The sequence below is a fragment of the Pieris brassicae genome, chromosome Z (assembly GCF_905147105.1).
Source record: "Pieris brassicae chromosome Z, ilPieBrab1.1, whole genome shotgun sequence".
Lineage (NCBI taxonomy): Eukaryota > Metazoa > Arthropoda > Insecta > Lepidoptera > Pieridae > Pieris > Pieris brassicae.
Window position 1 is genome coordinate 8,108,827 of NC_059680.1, and position 18,666 is coordinate 8,127,492.

Sequence of the window (18,666 nt, forward strand, 5' to 3'; positions counted from 1 at the left end):
TTATTATTGCTTGTTAATAACGTTAATACAATTATTCTACTGTAGTGAATCCAAGAACCTTCAAACAAAGATACCGAGTATCGGTACCTTTAAATAAGATGCACAAAATAATATTGTGTTATTCGAGTTAACATTATGTTGCTGTTAATTGTCTATTTATATAAAACATTATTCGCGAAAAAACAACTTTTATAATTTTTTTACAATAATTGAATACAAAATTCAGATTAACAATATAAAGCTAATGTAAAAATAATTGCTTGACAAGCTCACACAGACGACAAAATTTACGACGATGTCAGTTGATAATCTTACTCTGTTTCATGCCCACACGCAAAGACATTTAATAGTTGTGAAGAATGATATGATTGTGGCGACAGCGGTTTCCGTATATACTATGGTCTAGGCCCTAGGGTTTACTAACCTAACTTATTAACTCAACGCTAGGGCGTTTGACTCTGACAATTTATATAAATTACATTAACTTATTATGTGTTTACTATAAAGGATTGTACTTTGACGATTGCTCGGTGATTTCAGTAAGAATAAACAAGTGCAGAAAGATTTATTACATATGGATAAGATACAATTACAACAAATTACAATAACATATTTAACTTATACAGTACAATAACTACTCTATAAATGGAAAAAAATATCCAAACAAAGCAATTTACTAGATTCCTTGAGTACCTACTGTTTAAATTGATCAACACGCTTAATACATATTTATATAAGTAGAGAATTTTTAAGGAGTCAGCCTACAAAGCGAAACCTTGACAAATAGTAGACTAGTTTAGTAAAATAATTCGTAGGATAATTTATAAATCCTTAGGCAAGAGTAGAGAACTATCTATCCAAATAATCACAGCTAGTAACAAATTCATTAACAGGAATAATAACATATATAATAATATTAACATTAGCTAAATTAACGGTTTTGATAAGAAGACGGATCGGTAAATATCGATTTTTAAATTTTTACTGATCAGGAATGTTATATGGCCAAAGATTTCCTTCGATCACTTCAACATCTGGTATGAAGTCATCGTCATGAATGATTTGTTCTTGATCCGCTATAGTAAAGTCGGGTGAATCGGCTGTAGTTATTTGTTCATCTTCGTCAACGTCATGTGAGTCTTCAGACTCTTCGGCGTCTTCATTGCCTTAAATAATTATATAGATTGTTGTTTATTCTTAATAAGAAGCAGAAGCACACTTTTGTCTGCATAATTTCTTGTAGTAAAAGCGAAAATTTAGAAACGTCTTAAAATATACGAGTTATCAAATACAAGAGAAATGAATATAGTTATGTAGATATATATCTTGGAAAATCAATCATATATAATTTAACTTAATATATAACTGTAAAAGCTTAAAGGTAGTTCAGTGTATAATTTTTTTTTCAAGTGATTGGTGTTGACATTATGTTATATTAACTTACCACCTTCATACTCTGTCTCTACTTCCTCTACTGGTTCGGATTCGGGCTTCTGCACCGGAGCATGTTTTACACAACGTTTCGTGTATGAGGTCAACTAGAAAAAGACGATGTTGTTATTTTTCTTATTTTATTATGCAATAGGTTAATGAAATTAAAATAACACATTTAATTTAAAAAAAACCATTTAAATTCGAATTATTTTCCAATAGAACGTTGTACGTTTATTCACAATGCAAATAGAGGACCAAAACCTAATGGTGTATAAATCGTGTATTTATTTTAAGATAACACCCATATTTGGGGTTCAAACCACAGAGAATCAAACTTCATAAAGTTTTGACGCTGTAGATATATAAAAAGTAAACGGATCGGTGCGTATTCTACTATCTTATTATGCATAATAAAGACCTACGGTCGTTTTAATATATTCATAGAAACAATGATTAATATCTTCTATCATATGACGCAAAGAGTGGAACTGGAGAAAACTGTCGCATAAATTAAACAACGTAATAATATTACGATTAAAATATGTAATTACCCACTGAATAAATTATCTTCTAACAATAGCAAATCGATATGAATGTCTTTGTGTAATACAATATGTTTGTAAAAAAAGTACACGTTTAGATTATACGTATTAGCCCTAATACTTGTAACCTGCATGGCCTTCATTGGAATTGAATGTGATTAGGTCGGTCTATAAAACGGACGCGCAATGTCCGTTAAAAAAAAATGGCCGCAAACATGTGTTACCAGAGTGCATACACAATCGTCGCTATTTATATCATCAAAATAGATTACTTGTTAAATATAATAAGTTGTCTTTCGCTTATATACAATATTATGTTAGTAAAAAAATAAAAAATGTTATAAAATTGTTATATTTTTTGACTGGTAATAATGAACATTGGCTTTAAATTTTTTCAAGTAGAATATATTTTATATTAATCTGTAGTAGTGACTCCAAATTGCGTATACTTATTATCACGACCGTAGAGTGATTAATCGAGTATCGAATATAATATCGAAGGTGCTTGCTAAACTATTTGCAAAAAATATAATATTTTTATGCAAATATTTTTGTGTGTTTATCTACTTCCTTACCGAGCGCTGATGTGCTTGTTCCAGCTTTGTTAATTCTGCGTCTTCATCACAAGGATTATCCGCGTTAAACCATTCCGGAAATGTGAAATGAGGCCTTAAGACTGGAAATGGTAAATCCATTCTTAAATAATCTTCAATACTTGTTCCAAAGATAAGGCGTGACCGTAATTGCAATAAAGACGTTGTTACGAACTCGTAGGTAAATCCTGACAACTGTATTTATTGATTTTTAAATGATGAGCATACCTATCTATAGATGTTTTACCAATATCGCCTAGCAAACATAGACCTAGACATGCGCGACCTGTATGCGCAATACATGAATCATAAACCACAGACTATAAATGACGAAATCTGAACGAGGGTGAAAATACAGACATATTCGAACTAAAAACGGGTTAGCTAAAATTAGCCCGATTTTGTTGGATACACAAATATATTCTTTTAAGGAATTTATAGTTGCAAAAGCAGAAAAAAAGATCAGATTATTTTTTTAAAAGGGGCGATTCGCACCTATGAAAGTATTGCAATGGTTGTTGTTGTGGTCTGTTGTTACAGTCCACAGCAGAGCATAATATAAATACTGGACCAATCATAGTAATCCTTAAAAACCTTAAGTAGATTTGCCTTAAAATTGAATTTATCAATTAAAAGAATACAAATAGTACGTGTTATGTTTTGAATTTTGGCCGGTTCGATTAATTTGAATAGCGTTTGTATTCTTTTCATTATTTTTAAAAAAATAATTGTTATTTTCATCCTTGAGAGTACTCCAAGTGTCTCCAGAATTTCAGTTGGTATATAAAAACATTAGTAGTAGAAACCGACTAAGCACGGTTAATGGCACGTTTGATGTGAAAATGTAAGCCTCCTTTCATAAATTATTTCTGGCAGCACTACTACTACTCAGCAATCTAGAGTTTGAATTATCGTTCTAGATGAATATACATTTAAATTTGACATGTAACTTCTAAATTTAATAGAAAAAATCAAATCTTACATATTTGGAAAAATATAAATAAATTTTGAGTTTTGGAAAATGGATAGTGATACAGTTTTAGATCGCATAGCGCGCACATTCGAAGACGTGAAGAACATTGTAAGAAATAAGCACTCATGCGAAAGATTGCCAAACTTAAAGAAAGATATTCAATATTTACAAACAGAACTCAGTGTATTAGGTAAAGAAAATCATGCCCAGTTCATAAGATCTTTAGCGATGGAATCATATTTAGCGCTACTAACAGCAAAATCTATGCCAATTTCCCTAATCGAGAAACGAAACATTCTTCAGACGGCTTTTGATAAAATAAAGCCTTATGCCTTTCGTGAAGAGTGTCTATTTATACTACTTAGAATACAAAATTTGCTTTGTTATTATCTCATACAACTGGATCAAACATCGTTAGCACGAGAAATTCTCGAAAGCATAGAAGAGCTGTACGACAAAATAAACGACTGCAAGCCAGATACATTTATAGATGCTGAAGATTTATTTACCATCGAAGCAATTAATAAAATTAAACGAATCAACCCCGAAAAGATTGATAAAGTCATAACCAATAATTTACAGATGCAAGCCTTTCTATATAACAAATTAAATATTCCTAACAAATATACATTGTACAATCATTTGGTACTGAGAAGACAGTTAGAAATGAAGGAAGGTACTCCTCAAGACTGGGCTCTTAGAACTGCGAGGTTAGGAAATTTCTTTACATATCTTATCCAACTAAGCCATGCCAGACATCATCTGTGTGCAGCATACCATGTTTTGCGTACCTGTCACGACAATTGTAAGTTAATGCCTGAAGAATTTGTTATTCAGAAAGCTGATTTCGAAATGAATTTTCTCGAATTAAGCCACCATTGGGTAAAATATGGTTTGGCACTCTTTAATATTTCACGAAAAAAACTTTTATCGAAATATTTTATGCAACCGCCTTCAAAAGCTGATCTTTGGAAAAATATGAATATCCTTGAAGAGCACACTGAAAACACTAAAGTTCCCGAGGAAAACGAAAAAGATAGTGGCGCCGAGAAAAACGCAAATGGAGATTTTTCTAATAATAACATTTTCACATTTCCATCGCTAGATCTAAAAGACATTGAGAAAAGGGTCCCAGTAGACATAATAAAGACTTCGGAAGATGCCCGGGTACTCTTTGCTTTCGTTCATAAATGGCTGATGAGAGCCAAGCATTACTATGATTTTGAACAACATCCTTCGCAATATATATCGTGTTCGTTACAGTTAGCAGAACTTTATGAGCATTTAGCGTTCTTCGAAAAAAACATTGATAATCAATACAGCATACAAAAAAGAAGGGCAGATGTACTAGAAGCATTAAATTCCTTATTGAAAACTTGTGACAATGTGATGTCAGTCCAGATAGACGTTATCCGAGAATTGTCTCAAGTACAGTTAGAGCTTATGGCGTTAAATCTACAGAAGTTGTGGCGCGAGGAGTCACAAACCAACATCATTAATTTAAATGCCGACGCAGATTCCATAATTAATTCTTTGGATTCAGAGTCAACTAAAACTTTGACTGAAAAAACATTAAATACTAGCTCTAAAAATGTATTTCTGAGGAAAATGGAAGCTGCAACATCTCTTAATGGTCGTCTATTTAGACTGAGTGGACAACTGAATGCAAAAACTCCGTCAGAATTGAGTCTTGCTATTGATCTCAAGAATTAATTTTTGAAAACATTTTACCTTTCGTAATAATTTTGTAAATTAATTGTTGAACTTTAAACCAATTTCATATTAGTCCATTGTTTATAGAATGTTACGTTACAGGTCTTCTACAAGTGTATACACATTCAGGCTACAAACATTTCACAACGTCTTACCTTCATATTTTAGTACTTTTTAGCTAAAATTAACAAAGTAATACATGTAAGCATGTTTCAAACCATTAAAAAATGTACTAGTTTTTACGTATATGGAGAGGATCGTAACTTCAAATAGTCTTATCAATGAAATATACTATTTATATGATACACTCAAAGGCAATATAATTAAAACACTTCATCATGTATATTAAATTTAATATAATTGATTCGCTTTTACAACGTGATAAGGATTTTAAGGCGGTCCCTACCATGGCTTTTTGAGGGCAGTTCATCTGTATCAGTACGTAATAGAAAATGGCTCGAAATTCACCGTTTCCACTGAGTGGTGAATCTCTTGGGCCAATTAAGTTTTGCCGGCAAATTAATCCAGTGAAGGACCGCTGTAAGACCCACAAGTATATCGTATATATCACTACATTAAATTGTATACAAAATTGTTATCAAACATTATAAAACATGTTTAGTGTATATTTAATCTAACCGATAAGTATAAGCCATTTGCTGAATTTTTTTTTTTTTGAAAAAAGTAATACCTTTTTACGAACGCAATTCTTAAAGGGTTTCGTTTTATTGACAGCTAGCCGTCTACTTTGGAGGCAAGTTAAGTATACTCTACTGTTACTGGAAGTCATCGTGGATTAACGTTTAACAAGTACAATAAAATAAAAGTTAAGGTCCACTAATATATTTAAGTAATTATTGTTTTATGAGAGCCTTATAGTGTGGCTGTTAGTAAGCAACGTAGCAATGAAAGCAAATACAAAAAGTTTTTGTTACAAAATATGGTTACAAATAGCAAAAGATATTTTTTGTAAAATATTTTTCCTTCTGGGTGTTTAAAAATAGCTTGAAAACCCGGAAAACCACTTAAATGTGCGCGAATTTCTTATTTTATGACCCGACAATCAATCCTACCATCCTATTATAAATGCCAAATATGTTATTTTAGACGCCACTTTTATGCCGGCGGTGATAAGCGTATTTCAAAAAATTATGCTTTCACCTCACCAGAATCGAATGATATACTCCCTTATAGGGTTTTATACAACTAAAAAACAACACTATAAATACAAAACTGTATGAATTAAATCTGCGTTAAATCTAAACTAATACATAAGAATGTGTCGATACCCTGTAACTTAAAATTAATAACAAATTTATACATAATAGAAAGAAAAAATATTTAGTAATAGGGAATTATTAGGTTTCGGAAACCGAGGGCATACTTCATGATTATTAATTTATAGTAAAAAGTTCGTGGACAAATAAATTAAAAATGTAATTTATAAATTGTTACGCGATGTATCACTATTTATTACTCTTTATTTTCTTATCCATACAACCTATAAATGCAAGAATGTGTTTGTTCGTGTCAGCTTTTAGTTGGCAACAGGTATATTGTTTTTTTTTTGCAAATGTTTAGATTAGGAAACCCAGTCTAAAGGCAAGAATAAAGTGTAGACTATCTTTATCTAATTATTAAACTCACATAAAGGCTGTGGATAAAAGTGGAATACAGTCTTATTTGCCACAATGCTTTCGAACCACACTAAATAACTAAACAAATAAATAAACAATACATTAAGTAAAACAATACTGTTTTATTACCTACTATAAATTGGAATGATTTGAAGTTAAAGTACATAGCACATTAAAAGCATATGCTTTAATATAATACTCTGTTTCTTGGCCTAGACTAGATGCGAGAAACTGTTAACTTTGATATTTTATTTAATGAAGTCTTTGTAAATGCTTCGACTTATAAAAAAATATGTCACTCTTAAGGCAACCAACAATAAATTAATATTGTAAAAGGCAATCCTTATTCATAGTTTGATGGAGATACTTTATTAGGGGCTTTCAATATACAATCATATTAAAAATATTGTCTTCATGGTATAATATGCTTTATATACAATCTACAACACTAAAAATAGTTTCATTGCCAGTGGGAATAAATATTATTTGTAAACGATTCACCTGTGATCTTTTTAGCTACCATCCCGCCTCTGCATAATTTCATATATGACCAGACTACTGTCTATATCACTTTCATCGCTTGCCTCTTGCCATTTCTGATTTTCTAACAATGGTTCACTCCTTTCTTTCGCCTTAGGTGCTCTAGTCTTGCCGATATTTACAAAATCATCATCTTCTAATATGCAAACTGTACCAGCGACTCTTTTAATTACCAAAACCTTGTGTATTATATGTCCACTGATGCCCATCAAGCAGACAACCAAACCAACAACATTTATGGGGCTTAGTTGATCGCCACTTACTTCTACAGCTAAGACTAGAATACACAATTCCTGAAATTAAAGTACAAATTTATTTTGGTATTTTATCCTAATTTTGATTGTGTAGAGTTCAGGTAAACTATATTCCTCCATTAAAATATAGCTTCAATGAATTCATAAATCTGAATCTATATTGTATGAAGAAAAAGGAAATTTGTATTGGATTATGTGTGTTTGAAGTGGCTGAGTCCTTATAAACAAAATTTAATTAATGTAATTAAATAATTTTTATGCTCTCATGAATACATATGAGTTACTTACCTTAAATATACCAGCAATTGATAGAGTTAGACTAGATGTGTATGTTACAACAAGAAATTCACTAATTTCCATTGCAAATGCTATGGTTGCTCCAACTGTGACTTTAAGTACAGTTGGGAACAATTCTCCGGGTGCCAGCGCAATTACTTTTTCAAAACACTTGAATCCTGTAAAAATTAAGGTGTTAAATAATGATTAAATTATTCGAATTATAGACAAGATCATTAACAACCCGATTTTTGTTACCAAACAAAAAAACAATTAACTCTAAATTGATATAAAGTCAAAAAATGTATATAATAATAGATTTTATAAATTATCAAATATATTGTTTGACAATACTTTTGTTTCAAATAAGTATAGGTTTTTTTTATAATCTTATTTGATGAAAAAAATAAAAGCTTTATTATCTAAAATCTATAATTGTGAGAAATTTTGATATATAGTCTTTGTGAAAACTGTTCGCTAGTTTTCGTTGGAAGATTAAACATAACAATATATTATTGGTGAAGTAATACACAAATATTCAGATACACTAAACTCTTAGAATATATAATAAATTCAGACAAACAATAGATTACAAGTATGTAATATTCACCTTCAAAAGCAAGCATAAATGGAAGTAGAGAAAAGAACATCCAGGGTTGAACATGAAATACCATATCTACTGGGTTATGTAAGCCAAGTTTAGATTTCTGCATAAGGAGCTGAGCAAATGTCCAACGGAGACCCCCAGCAAATGATGCGAGGAGCAGAAAATCAAAACCCATCAAGTTAAATTGTGTTGCATTGTATGTAAACATGATGAGTCCAGTTGCAATTGTTAGTACGATCCCAACTAATGACCATGACTGAAAAATAATTTCCAGTTATATGAAATTGGTATATAAAGAGAAGTTCAAACTTCTATGAATCGAATGATTCAATCTCACTTATACTATTCTCATGTGTATTTTGAAAACTCTAAGAAAAACCAATTACCAAGCCGGAAATGGATCACAAATGCCTTTTACTGTAACAGTAATATAAAGTTAATTTTACTATTTTAATTAATTCATTTCTGATTTATACTGATTTTAAATATCTATGCATCTACATCAAACTTTTAATCTTTGTATAATAAAACATAACTTTACTTAAAGATAAGATTACTTTACAATGAGCACAAAACCAATATAATTAAAATATTGAATAATATATGTAAAAATTCAAACCTTCTTTTCAAGACCTAGCAGTATAGCAAATCCAAGAATAAAAATTATAGTAGTTGACTTTGTCATTGTATATAGAGATATGGTAACTAGCTCCAGAGCCCAATTAGAAAATCCAACATCAATCCCACTTGCTAGGCCTGTAGGGCCTACAGATCTTAGGCAGGTGATAAATGGAAGAACAAGTTGTGGTTGACCAGTAATGATTCCCACCACAAAACGGACACACACAGACAAAAGCCACTTTACTATTAAGTGATACATAACAACTGTAAGGGGAAAATGAAAATCCTGAAAATAAAAATATAAGAACATTAGTCACCATGATCAGGGTTTAGGTAGGTAAATAAATCTCACATAATAAAATAAATCATATTATGTACAATTTTATGTTTTATACAAATAAATATCTAAATATATACTTAAATGTATTTGTATAAAATACATGAATTTAAAAGTATAGTGTAGTAAAGAGACTTAGCAAACTTTGAAATTGATGGTACAAACCTTTAAAAGCCATCTCTGATAAAAAGTAAGGCCGATTGATAAAGAAAAATATAATAAAATCAAACCCAGAGACAGAAGCCCCTTTTGGAAACACACATCAGACCATTTTCCTCTAGGTTTGCTTTCCAATATGCTTTCATCCAGATCAGAATTGACCGACAGCTGTTGATATTTAGGAACCGACATGGTATCAGAAGCCGAACTAGCTACGATTAATTTACTACGTAACTACATAGTTGATAGTAGATTTATGACTTGTAATTTAATGATCGACACATAAATTTAAAAATATCTGTTGGCTGTTTACACAATTTCTTAATTAACAATTTCCTTCAAAATATCCTTTTTTATTATTCTTTTAAATCAATGACTGCATCAATTTACAACTATAAATTTGTATCTAAAGTAATAACATATGGATATTTTTAGTTATATCCATACTTTGAATCAAAGAGTATAAAAAAAAACATAATAACAACGACGTGTCTCACGACTAACTTTTATATGTTCTCAACGTCAAAATTCAAATGTCACATAAAGTCACATTTCTATGACATAAAGGGTAAACCGTAGCCATACTACAAAATCATTTAAGCCATGGGGCTCTAGCCAATAGTCATATTACTACCGAGACGTATTCTACAATATGTCATACAGTGTATATCATACACTACAGCTTTTGCGTAATTGTATTATCGAAAACGCTTAGTTCGCAAGCAAGAGACATGCTACTACACTACTGTAAAGTCGACAGCGTAGCTCCGTCTGTTATATTGTATCTGGATTAAATGTATTTCTAATGTCACATTTATAAACCTAATAAAAGTTAAAACTTCGCAATATTATTTTATTTTAAATTCGCTATAGCAAGCTTCAAAATGGACATAAGGAAGCGAGAAAAGTCAGACAGTCAAATATTTCGGTGCAAAGTAGCATAATATATGAATTTACATTGCATGTTAAAATTAACTATGGTTTGTTCCATGTCTCAAAAATGTAAGGTTATAAATAAATAACATATTTCAAATCTGCATAATCGCGATATACATACTTTTATATTTTTAGGATATGATCTCACAACAACTAATCTGCAAAATGAAGAAGCAACATATTTCGTTACTACACGCAGAAATCATTTCCATCAATCAATAATAAGCAAATTCCTGTCCAAGTCTGTAATTCCTAAGGGACTTTAATTCAACCTCGCATTCATAAACAATATTATAATAAGCTTCTGTATATTAACTTAAATATTAAAATAGGACATGAAAATGCTTGCTTACCATTACTTAGTATTATTCACAAGATTTTATACCGATGATTCATGAAGAGTAAATCCACTTGAGTTGATAAATTTAAATTAATATCATTAGTTTCTAATATAATAACAATAATAAATTAAAAACTTCTGATTATGTTCATTAGTCACTGCTTTTACATGTAAAATGTACTATCATTTTACTTTATGATTTCAAGCAATACACGTAAATGGTATAAAGTTTATAACAGACAAGTATATTTAACATGCCTAATGTATTTTTTAAATTAAAGAATAATTTCATTAACTTACTTGCAATATAAATATCAATAAAACTAGATGTTCGAATTTCAGAAAACTATAGTTTAAAAGAAAAGTAAGAAATATTTAAAAGAAAACAAATTTTAACCGGATGAAAACTATTTGTATTATTATAAACTCATAACTATTTATATAATTTTAAATTTCAATTTTTACGACGTTTCGCGTAAAGAAGACCGTTAGAAAACGATTAAAAAATAGTTTTCTTTCAATTTGTATTTAATATTTATATATATATATATATATAATATAATATAAATATCTGTATTCACATTGATTGATTGAAAACCGATAACTCTTTAGTAAACTAAAAACTCTTTTGAGATCACGCAAACACATGGCGATTAAACGCCGTTCTTTCTATACTGCCGTAAATTAACTGGCCGTTGACTACCGAAAAGCGTTAATGTGTGTCTTTTCGTAGCACTGTTATGGCGTCGCTTATTGTATCCCGACTCTCGCCTTTTGTATCTAGGCTACCAACGGTCGACACGACCTGTCATTTTCTTTTAAAATTCGTTTTCGACTTACAGCATACACTACTGTTAAACCATCTTGTCTAAGCCTCTAGGAGTTTAGAGAGTTTACATAATACATATTGCTGCCACAAAACTTGCAGCCAAAGGTTTGTTTCTTAAGACTATACAAATTTACCAAATTTATATATACAGTATAATTTTAGGAGAATTTAATTTTAAGAAGCACTAATACTTATTTGAATTATAATTTTAAAATATTGTTAAACTGAACCCTAGAGTTGTGAAAATTAGCGGTAGGTTTATCAGGCATTGACTATTAGAAAAAAAACCATGAAAGACAGAAATCTGAGGCTATGACCATGGGTTATATCATTACATTTGTCAGGAACTGTAGGTTATTCACCACCGTAAATATGAGTATGAGTAAAATATGCCCTATGCCCAAGCGGTTACACAGTTTGATACTGCTGTATTAATTGTATTTATTTTAATAAATTGTTTTTTATTGAACAACTGACTTTAGAGACCAATTCTATAAATAATTGATGTTTGAATGAATAGTCGGGAAATAGAATTTAAATAATATTTGTATATTTTAGATAAAGATGTTAATAACCCAGGCTGACAGTGTATCTACAATGATGCACTGTTGCACTGGTTTACATTACAGAATTTTGTCTTGTTAACTTCCTATTGTTAATATATCTCTACATTATCAAATTGATACTTCAAGGTTCCTACCTGTACAGTTACAACTATAATGGATGAAGCTGAAACCCTAAGTGCCCTTAAAATCATGCAGATTGATCAATCTGTTGAAATACCACATAGTAAAGCCACAGTAGTCAGGGCAGAGGTGTTTACTTGTGCTTGGAATCCTAGCTCAGATGTATATTAGCAAGTAGTTCTGAAGACAGAACAGCCAGGTTAGTTGTATAAAATTGTTTGTTTTAATTTAAGTTTTTTTTTAATTTCATTTATTTGTTGATTAACAATAGTATCTCACTGTCATAGATAATAAAAATTTATTAAATTTATTTTCATGAAGTTTGCAAGTACAAACAATTATAATATATATTGTATAGCAGAGCTTGATAGCATTTGTCAATCATTGTTTGATCACAAGTTAATAATTGATTGAAATCACTGTTTCTGTTTAATATTTTATTAATAATTATTTATCATATTAATGACTATCATGATTATTATGTGAAAAATATAAGAACTCCTATTCCCCATAACGAAATATAGATTAAATTGTTACATCATTTAAAAATTTGAGATATATCTGGTAAATCCACCAGGTATTCCAAAATCAAATAATATTAAGGCAGGTGAAGTACAAGTACCGTTTATTAAAGATGTCACATCACTTGATTGGAATGTTTGTATAATTTACTATATTGTTTCCATCCATTCCATTTTAATATATAACATTATGATGATACTTATATCAATAGTAGCCAATAATTCAGGTCATAATTTGATATTTTTCATTTGGTAATCTATAAGCCACTGGTTCTTATAGTGACTATGGCCTTATCTTGCCTCAACAGTCAGTCAATATAAAGGACAATTTTTGTTTTAAAATAGAATAAAACAGTCAATAGATATTTTAAAGGTGGAATTTTTTTTTAAAGTCATTTTATTGTTTTGTCTTGAAAAATTGAACTGCTTTAAGTATGTTAAAATTGTCATAAGAACCATAATATCATAATGATTTTTTTTTTATTGTTTTAGCTACCTAGCTTAGTTCATAAATAATTATTTTTAAATTTTATTACATATATGTTAAATTTCATATAAAAGATTTTTAAAATCTATTGTATTATAATCATGATCAATAAAATAACTTTTTACATTTCAGGGTGACAGCACAACTATTGCACACTGCTGGGACGCAGCTTCAGGTCAATGCACAAAACAATTCCACTTCCATAGAGCACTAGTACAAGATGTAGATTGGCATTAGTACATAATTGGATTGTCATTTGCATCTTGTTCAATGGACCAGAGCATCCTAGTGTGTAAAGTGAATGTTGATAAGACTTTGTAAAGTCACGCAGTAAGTATTTATAATAATGATGCTGTATAATAATACATGCTGATATAACCTTATGTGGCATATTTTACAGAATGAAGTTAACACTGTCAAATTATTTGGTCTATGAACAAGATACCGACTTACAGCTCATTCTAAGAATTATACACCACAAAAGTGATCACCAACTGGACCACAGCCTCAGAATCCTAACATGAATTTAACAATTGCCGCTTTGGATTTCACTGTGCATCTTTGGTATGTGGATATAGTGGCATAGTTCACATACTCACAAAACATACAGTACATGTATACAGTGTTGCCTTTTTTCCAGATGGAAAGTTCTTGGCAAGTTTGATAGATTTGTTTATATTTGGTCCAAACAAATGGGATCTCTTTTTCAAGGGAACTGGGATTATTTTCAAGGTTTCTTAGAATTCAAAAGGCATTAAGGTTGGTGCAAGAGGTAGTGATGGAAGTGTCTTTTTTATTATGATGAATATATGATAATGGATGATGATGAATAATTAAGTACTTATTAAACAAATGAGACACTATTGATCTACTTTTATTAAAAGAAAATAACATAAGCTTGGCAACTTGTATAAATATGTAGCCTAACTGATAAAGAACATGGAAAATGCAAAGATTATATAGTTTAGCATGCATTAAAAGTTTGTTTTATCAAATACTAATGGTAAATAAATATTTGTATGTAAACCAGGTCCTAATGAAAGGAATTATTAAATATTTAACTCTTGTATATAGCAATATCAAATTATAATTTAAGATCCCTATACTTTCTGCGTACGTCCTATACCTTATGTATATATCGACGGTAAGCACCGAGCTTGAGGTCTTGTTTTAATACGCGGCAGAGTCCTAGCGAGAATTTTCATTTCTCGCGATAAGTTTTTGGCCATTCTCCATTAGGAAAATGTGCTTTCCTTACGAGTTCTGGCTTTAACAGCCTTTGTAGTAGCCTTTGTCGCCCCGATCTTTTTTGGTCTTCGACAGATGAGGTGTTGTTCTATGTGTTGATTGTACAATATACAAAATACGGCCGATATCAAGCTTTTGAAGTATTTGGAATATGACCGACAGCTCCATACCCACTTTGTGCAAGGCGATCACTGCAATCTTATTTTATTTAACACACCATATTGTAATTTGATAATTAACACGAAAAAATGTGTGGCATGGCGCAAAATCGCAGGAAATTTTTAAATAATATACGTGTTCCAAATTAAAAAGTTTAGTACGTAATCCTACCTATTGTAGTTTTCTAGTTATTGTAATAATTATACTTATACTTGTATATTTTTAGGATCTCATCTCACAACAACTCATCTGAAAAAAGAAGAAGCAACATATGTATTTCGCTACGAAGAAACAATAGAAATAGAATATGGATTGATAAATAAAAAGTTAAGAGATTTACATTTAACACAGTACTAGCAATTAAAATACAATGTGAAAAAAACAGATTAGTGTGAACACTGAAATGATGAAATAAGAGTCGGTTTTATAAGTGATTTGATACTATTTTGAATCCCCTAATTTAATAGGTAAAGCTATTGAAGTGGCAATGACACATTACTCTTTTACCTGTAGCAATATTCTGGTGAAATAGACGAATATTGTAATTCTGAACGCCTATACGTATGGCCTGTACCTACTAATAGTTAGGAATTAATTTATATTTAACATACCTTTGTTGATTATGTTCCTTGATATATATATATATAGGTATACAATACAAACATTACTACTGAACATATACAGGTGTATCAAATGAAATGCATTATTAATGTAGATATATTTATTTATATAGTTAGACCCCTAAAATCATTATTAACTAAAAAACGTAGTGTTAACGGACAGCAATAAAACTTAATATCTTGTTTATGCTGTTCTACAAAATAGTTCAATTCATACAACCTAACATTAGATCTTTAATTTTATAAAATTGTTTAGGTAATTTGTAAGGTTATACACCTGCATGCATTCAATACATAGCATAGAACAAGTTCTCCAATTACTATAACAGGATACATTCTGGGCCATTTAAAAAAAATAGTTATTGTAAAGATATAATTCATCCCAAAATCTACAAATACATTTTTAAAATAAATATTTCATTCATGTAAAAACTGCTCAACTTATTAAGATTAAATTTGGCAGTACATAGTTTGAGTTACTGTTTCTTGTTATTGAAATTCATTTTCAGGTATGTAAATTTAATTAATTAAAATCTAAGACATTAATATAATTTGTCCATTGGTGGTTTCTATTATTACTTTTGGTTGCCTTATTATCTTCTGTTTTTCTGAAAAGAAAATACTAATTTTGTTAGTACTTGGCTTAATAGAAAAGTAACAAACTTGTGTAAGATAACACCAACTTTTTTTCAGTAGGTAACTTTAATATTTAATTAGTTTGAAAATAAAATTTGTAAAGTGACACACCTACTAGTAACTTATTACTTCATTATAAACTTAAGAGATATACTTTACTGTACTAAATGGTATAATGTTTACAACAAAGTTGGTATTCAATTATTAAATTACAGGTTACGTAATATATTTTTTCAAATTAAAGGACAATTTCAAAGGACATACATATAAAATAAATCCAATACAACTATTATGTGTGCATCAGCAAAGTAGGTATAGCTTAAGCGAAAAAATAAGAAATATTTACCTATACCTACAAATTTTCTAATATTTTCATATTTATCTGAGTCTATTAGGTTTTCCTCGCATTGATCCTTAAATATAAAAAAGAACTATAAGTCTTTACGAAAAACTATTGACTCTAGTTTATATCACTATAATTTTACCAGAACGTTTAAACAGTATGATAAAATGAATATTACCATTATTTAATAACAAAAAAAAAATTTTTGGTTGAAACGTCCAAAATATGACATGTATGATAAAACGGTGGTGATTAAAGATGGCAGCAAAATAGCTTTTGAGATCACGCTAAAATATGGCGGGTAAACCCTGTTTTTCTATATTGCCGAAAAAATTAATTGGCCATTGACTACCGAAAAGCGTGAGCGTTAATTTGTTCGTTGCACTGTCATGGCTTTGTTTATAACTTATTGTATAGTAATCGACTCGGACTCACGCCTTTTTGGCCTAGGCTACCGACTGTCGACGCGATCTGTCATTTTCATACAAATTTAGTTTTCTACTTTCTACATACACTACTGTTAAAACACCTTGACTAAGTTCCCTGTTGATGCGATCTATTTGTACAATTTTAGTTACAGTTTGTGAAAACAGATGGCGCTATGATTTTTTTTCCTACAGTAAAGCTCACAAAAAAGAGTGCGAGAATTACAATTACATTACTATTCAATACTTAATAGTATAGGCTAGTAAGTAATATTTTGTTGACTTAATTTTCTACAATACTAGTGAAGTTCATTAACAGTCTCAGTGTCTATAATGTTTTGACACTATGTTCATGGGTCTGAGATACCCCACTTGCTAAGTATATTCACTACACTAGGTTTATTAACTCAAAAGGTTTATTTTTCTTTAGACGTCTTATTCCTGTTGTGCCAAGAAGTTGGATTGCCCCAGCATTCACATGGCTATGTAGCCTGTTTAAGTAAGCTAAGGTAAACCGTTTCGCCTGTAGGTTAGGATTGTATCCACATTAAGATCCTTGTGGATACTTTCGCTGTACAGCCACAAAGTTGAATGCCATATGTACACGCAAGCATTATCACTTGTTTATAAAGAAGTATTTTGTTATGTATTGACAGTGGCGATTGCCTTCTTATTAGTCAGTACATTTGTTTAGATTTTATAGAGATTATTTATTTCTAGTGAATTTTTGTATCGGTGATAAATAATGGTATGTAGGGTATGGCTCGATAAGTAAAATCATCATGAATTGATTTCGAATGCTTCAGCTTTATTCGCCACTTAGTTGTCCAATCAGTGATAAAATTAATGGCGTTTTGGCTAATTTCAATGGCTTTTGTATAATTGTTACTGGTAGACATTATTGCAGTATCATCAGCAAATGTAGCTATAGTTGTCAACGCATAAAACTATAAATCATTTGGTTTAAATCAGTTGTCGCATGAACCACAACGTATAGGCTTAGTTAGCCTTTCAAATAAGATCTTTGCTCCACATATCCTCCTGTAAATTATTTACTTTAATGGGTTTATTTATATACTATAGGAATGTATCCTTAATGAAGCATTAATTGAATCCGTTCGGCTATCACTCAAATGGGTTATGGGTTTGTCAATAACGATGATCCATGAGCTTATCTATATTATTTAACTTTTTTATAGAGGAAGAGCAAGGACAATTTTTACAAAGAAGCAAGCTCCTCAAGCTCCCAGGGTCGACAATAAAAGCAAACTATCGTAGCCATTAGACACCCATTTACTCCGATCCTACAATTAACAATTTCATTAACTAAACAAAAACTCAAAGAAATAAAAAAGCAAGGTCTTATATTATTTATATCTGAGTATTAATGTTAAAGTTGATTATAGGTATATTTGTACTTCTATAATCAACCAATACGACTGAGGGTCAGCGTATCGATTCCTAAACGGTCAGCAGTCGCGAATACGATTCCGGCCTTTTGTCCGCATGGATTACACATATGAATATAGCTGTTTAGCTATATTAACATTGTGAGAACTAAGGCATCTGGATCAGCTTTTAAGGGCTTAACTGCGGCTATTTCCTGCCTAGAAACTAACACACCGACGAAAATCATCAATAAAACGTAATTTATAAATGGCTGTAATTAATTTAAAAAATATATTAAGCATATATGTTTTTTAATTAAAATATATAAACCTTAGAAATATAGGAGAAAGATTAAGTCACT

General features: G+C 30.3%; 3 protein-coding genes and 1 long non-coding RNA gene across 7 annotated transcripts; 2 read left to right on the forward strand and 2 right to left on the reverse strand.

The window, feature by feature from the left end:
* Positions 1 to 550: 550 nt before the first annotated feature.
* Positions 551 to 2,841, reverse strand: LOC123718595 (anaphase-promoting complex subunit 15B-like). The gene is made up of 3 exons (XM_045675244.1): positions 2,552 to 2,841; positions 1,445 to 1,538; positions 551 to 1,166 (listed from the first exon to the last, which is right to left on the reverse strand). Exons 1-3 carry the CDS (start codon positions 2,669 to 2,671, stop codon positions 982 to 984), a joined length of 399 nt encoding a protein of 132 aa, XP_045531200.1. The 5' UTR covers positions 2,672 to 2,841; the 3' UTR covers positions 551 to 981.
* Positions 2,842 to 3,506: 665 nt separating this feature from the next.
* Positions 3,507 to 5,562, forward strand: LOC123718485 (KIF-binding protein-like). Its single transcript, XM_045675031.1, has one exon. The coding sequence runs from the start codon at positions 3,591 to 3,593 to the stop codon at positions 5,253 to 5,255; it is 1,665 nt and encodes a 554-aa protein (XP_045530987.1). The 5' UTR covers positions 3,507 to 3,590; the 3' UTR covers positions 5,256 to 5,562.
* Positions 5,563 to 5,591: 29 nt separating this feature from the next.
* LOC123718486 (solute carrier family 35 member C2) lies at positions 5,592 to 10,173 on the reverse strand. Its single transcript, XM_045675032.1, has 5 exons — positions 9,693 to 10,173; positions 9,189 to 9,476; positions 8,573 to 8,825; positions 7,975 to 8,141; positions 5,592 to 7,725 (listed from the first exon to the last, which is right to left on the reverse strand). Exons 1-5 carry the CDS (start codon positions 9,876 to 9,878, stop codon positions 7,405 to 7,407), a joined length of 1,215 nt encoding a protein of 404 aa, XP_045530988.1. The 5' UTR covers positions 9,879 to 10,173; the 3' UTR covers positions 5,592 to 7,404.
* A 1,630-nt stretch (positions 10,174 to 11,803) lies between these two features.
* LOC123718974 lies at positions 11,804 to 15,990 on the forward strand. Of its 4 annotated transcripts, none has more exons than XR_006755080.1 (6): positions 11,804 to 11,896; positions 12,484 to 12,676; positions 13,618 to 13,815; positions 13,886 to 14,049; positions 14,126 to 14,244; positions 15,119 to 15,990. It is a non-coding gene; the product is annotated as an uncharacterized LOC123718974 (long non-coding RNA). The 4 variants fall into 4 exon arrangements; XR_006755079.1 differs by lacking the exon at positions 11,804 to 11,896 and adding an exon at positions 11,956 to 12,043; XR_006755082.1 differs by lacking the exon at positions 11,804 to 11,896 and having other exon boundaries at positions 12,154 to 12,676; positions 14,126 to 14,257.
* Positions 15,991 to 18,666: the final 2,676 nt, after the last annotated feature.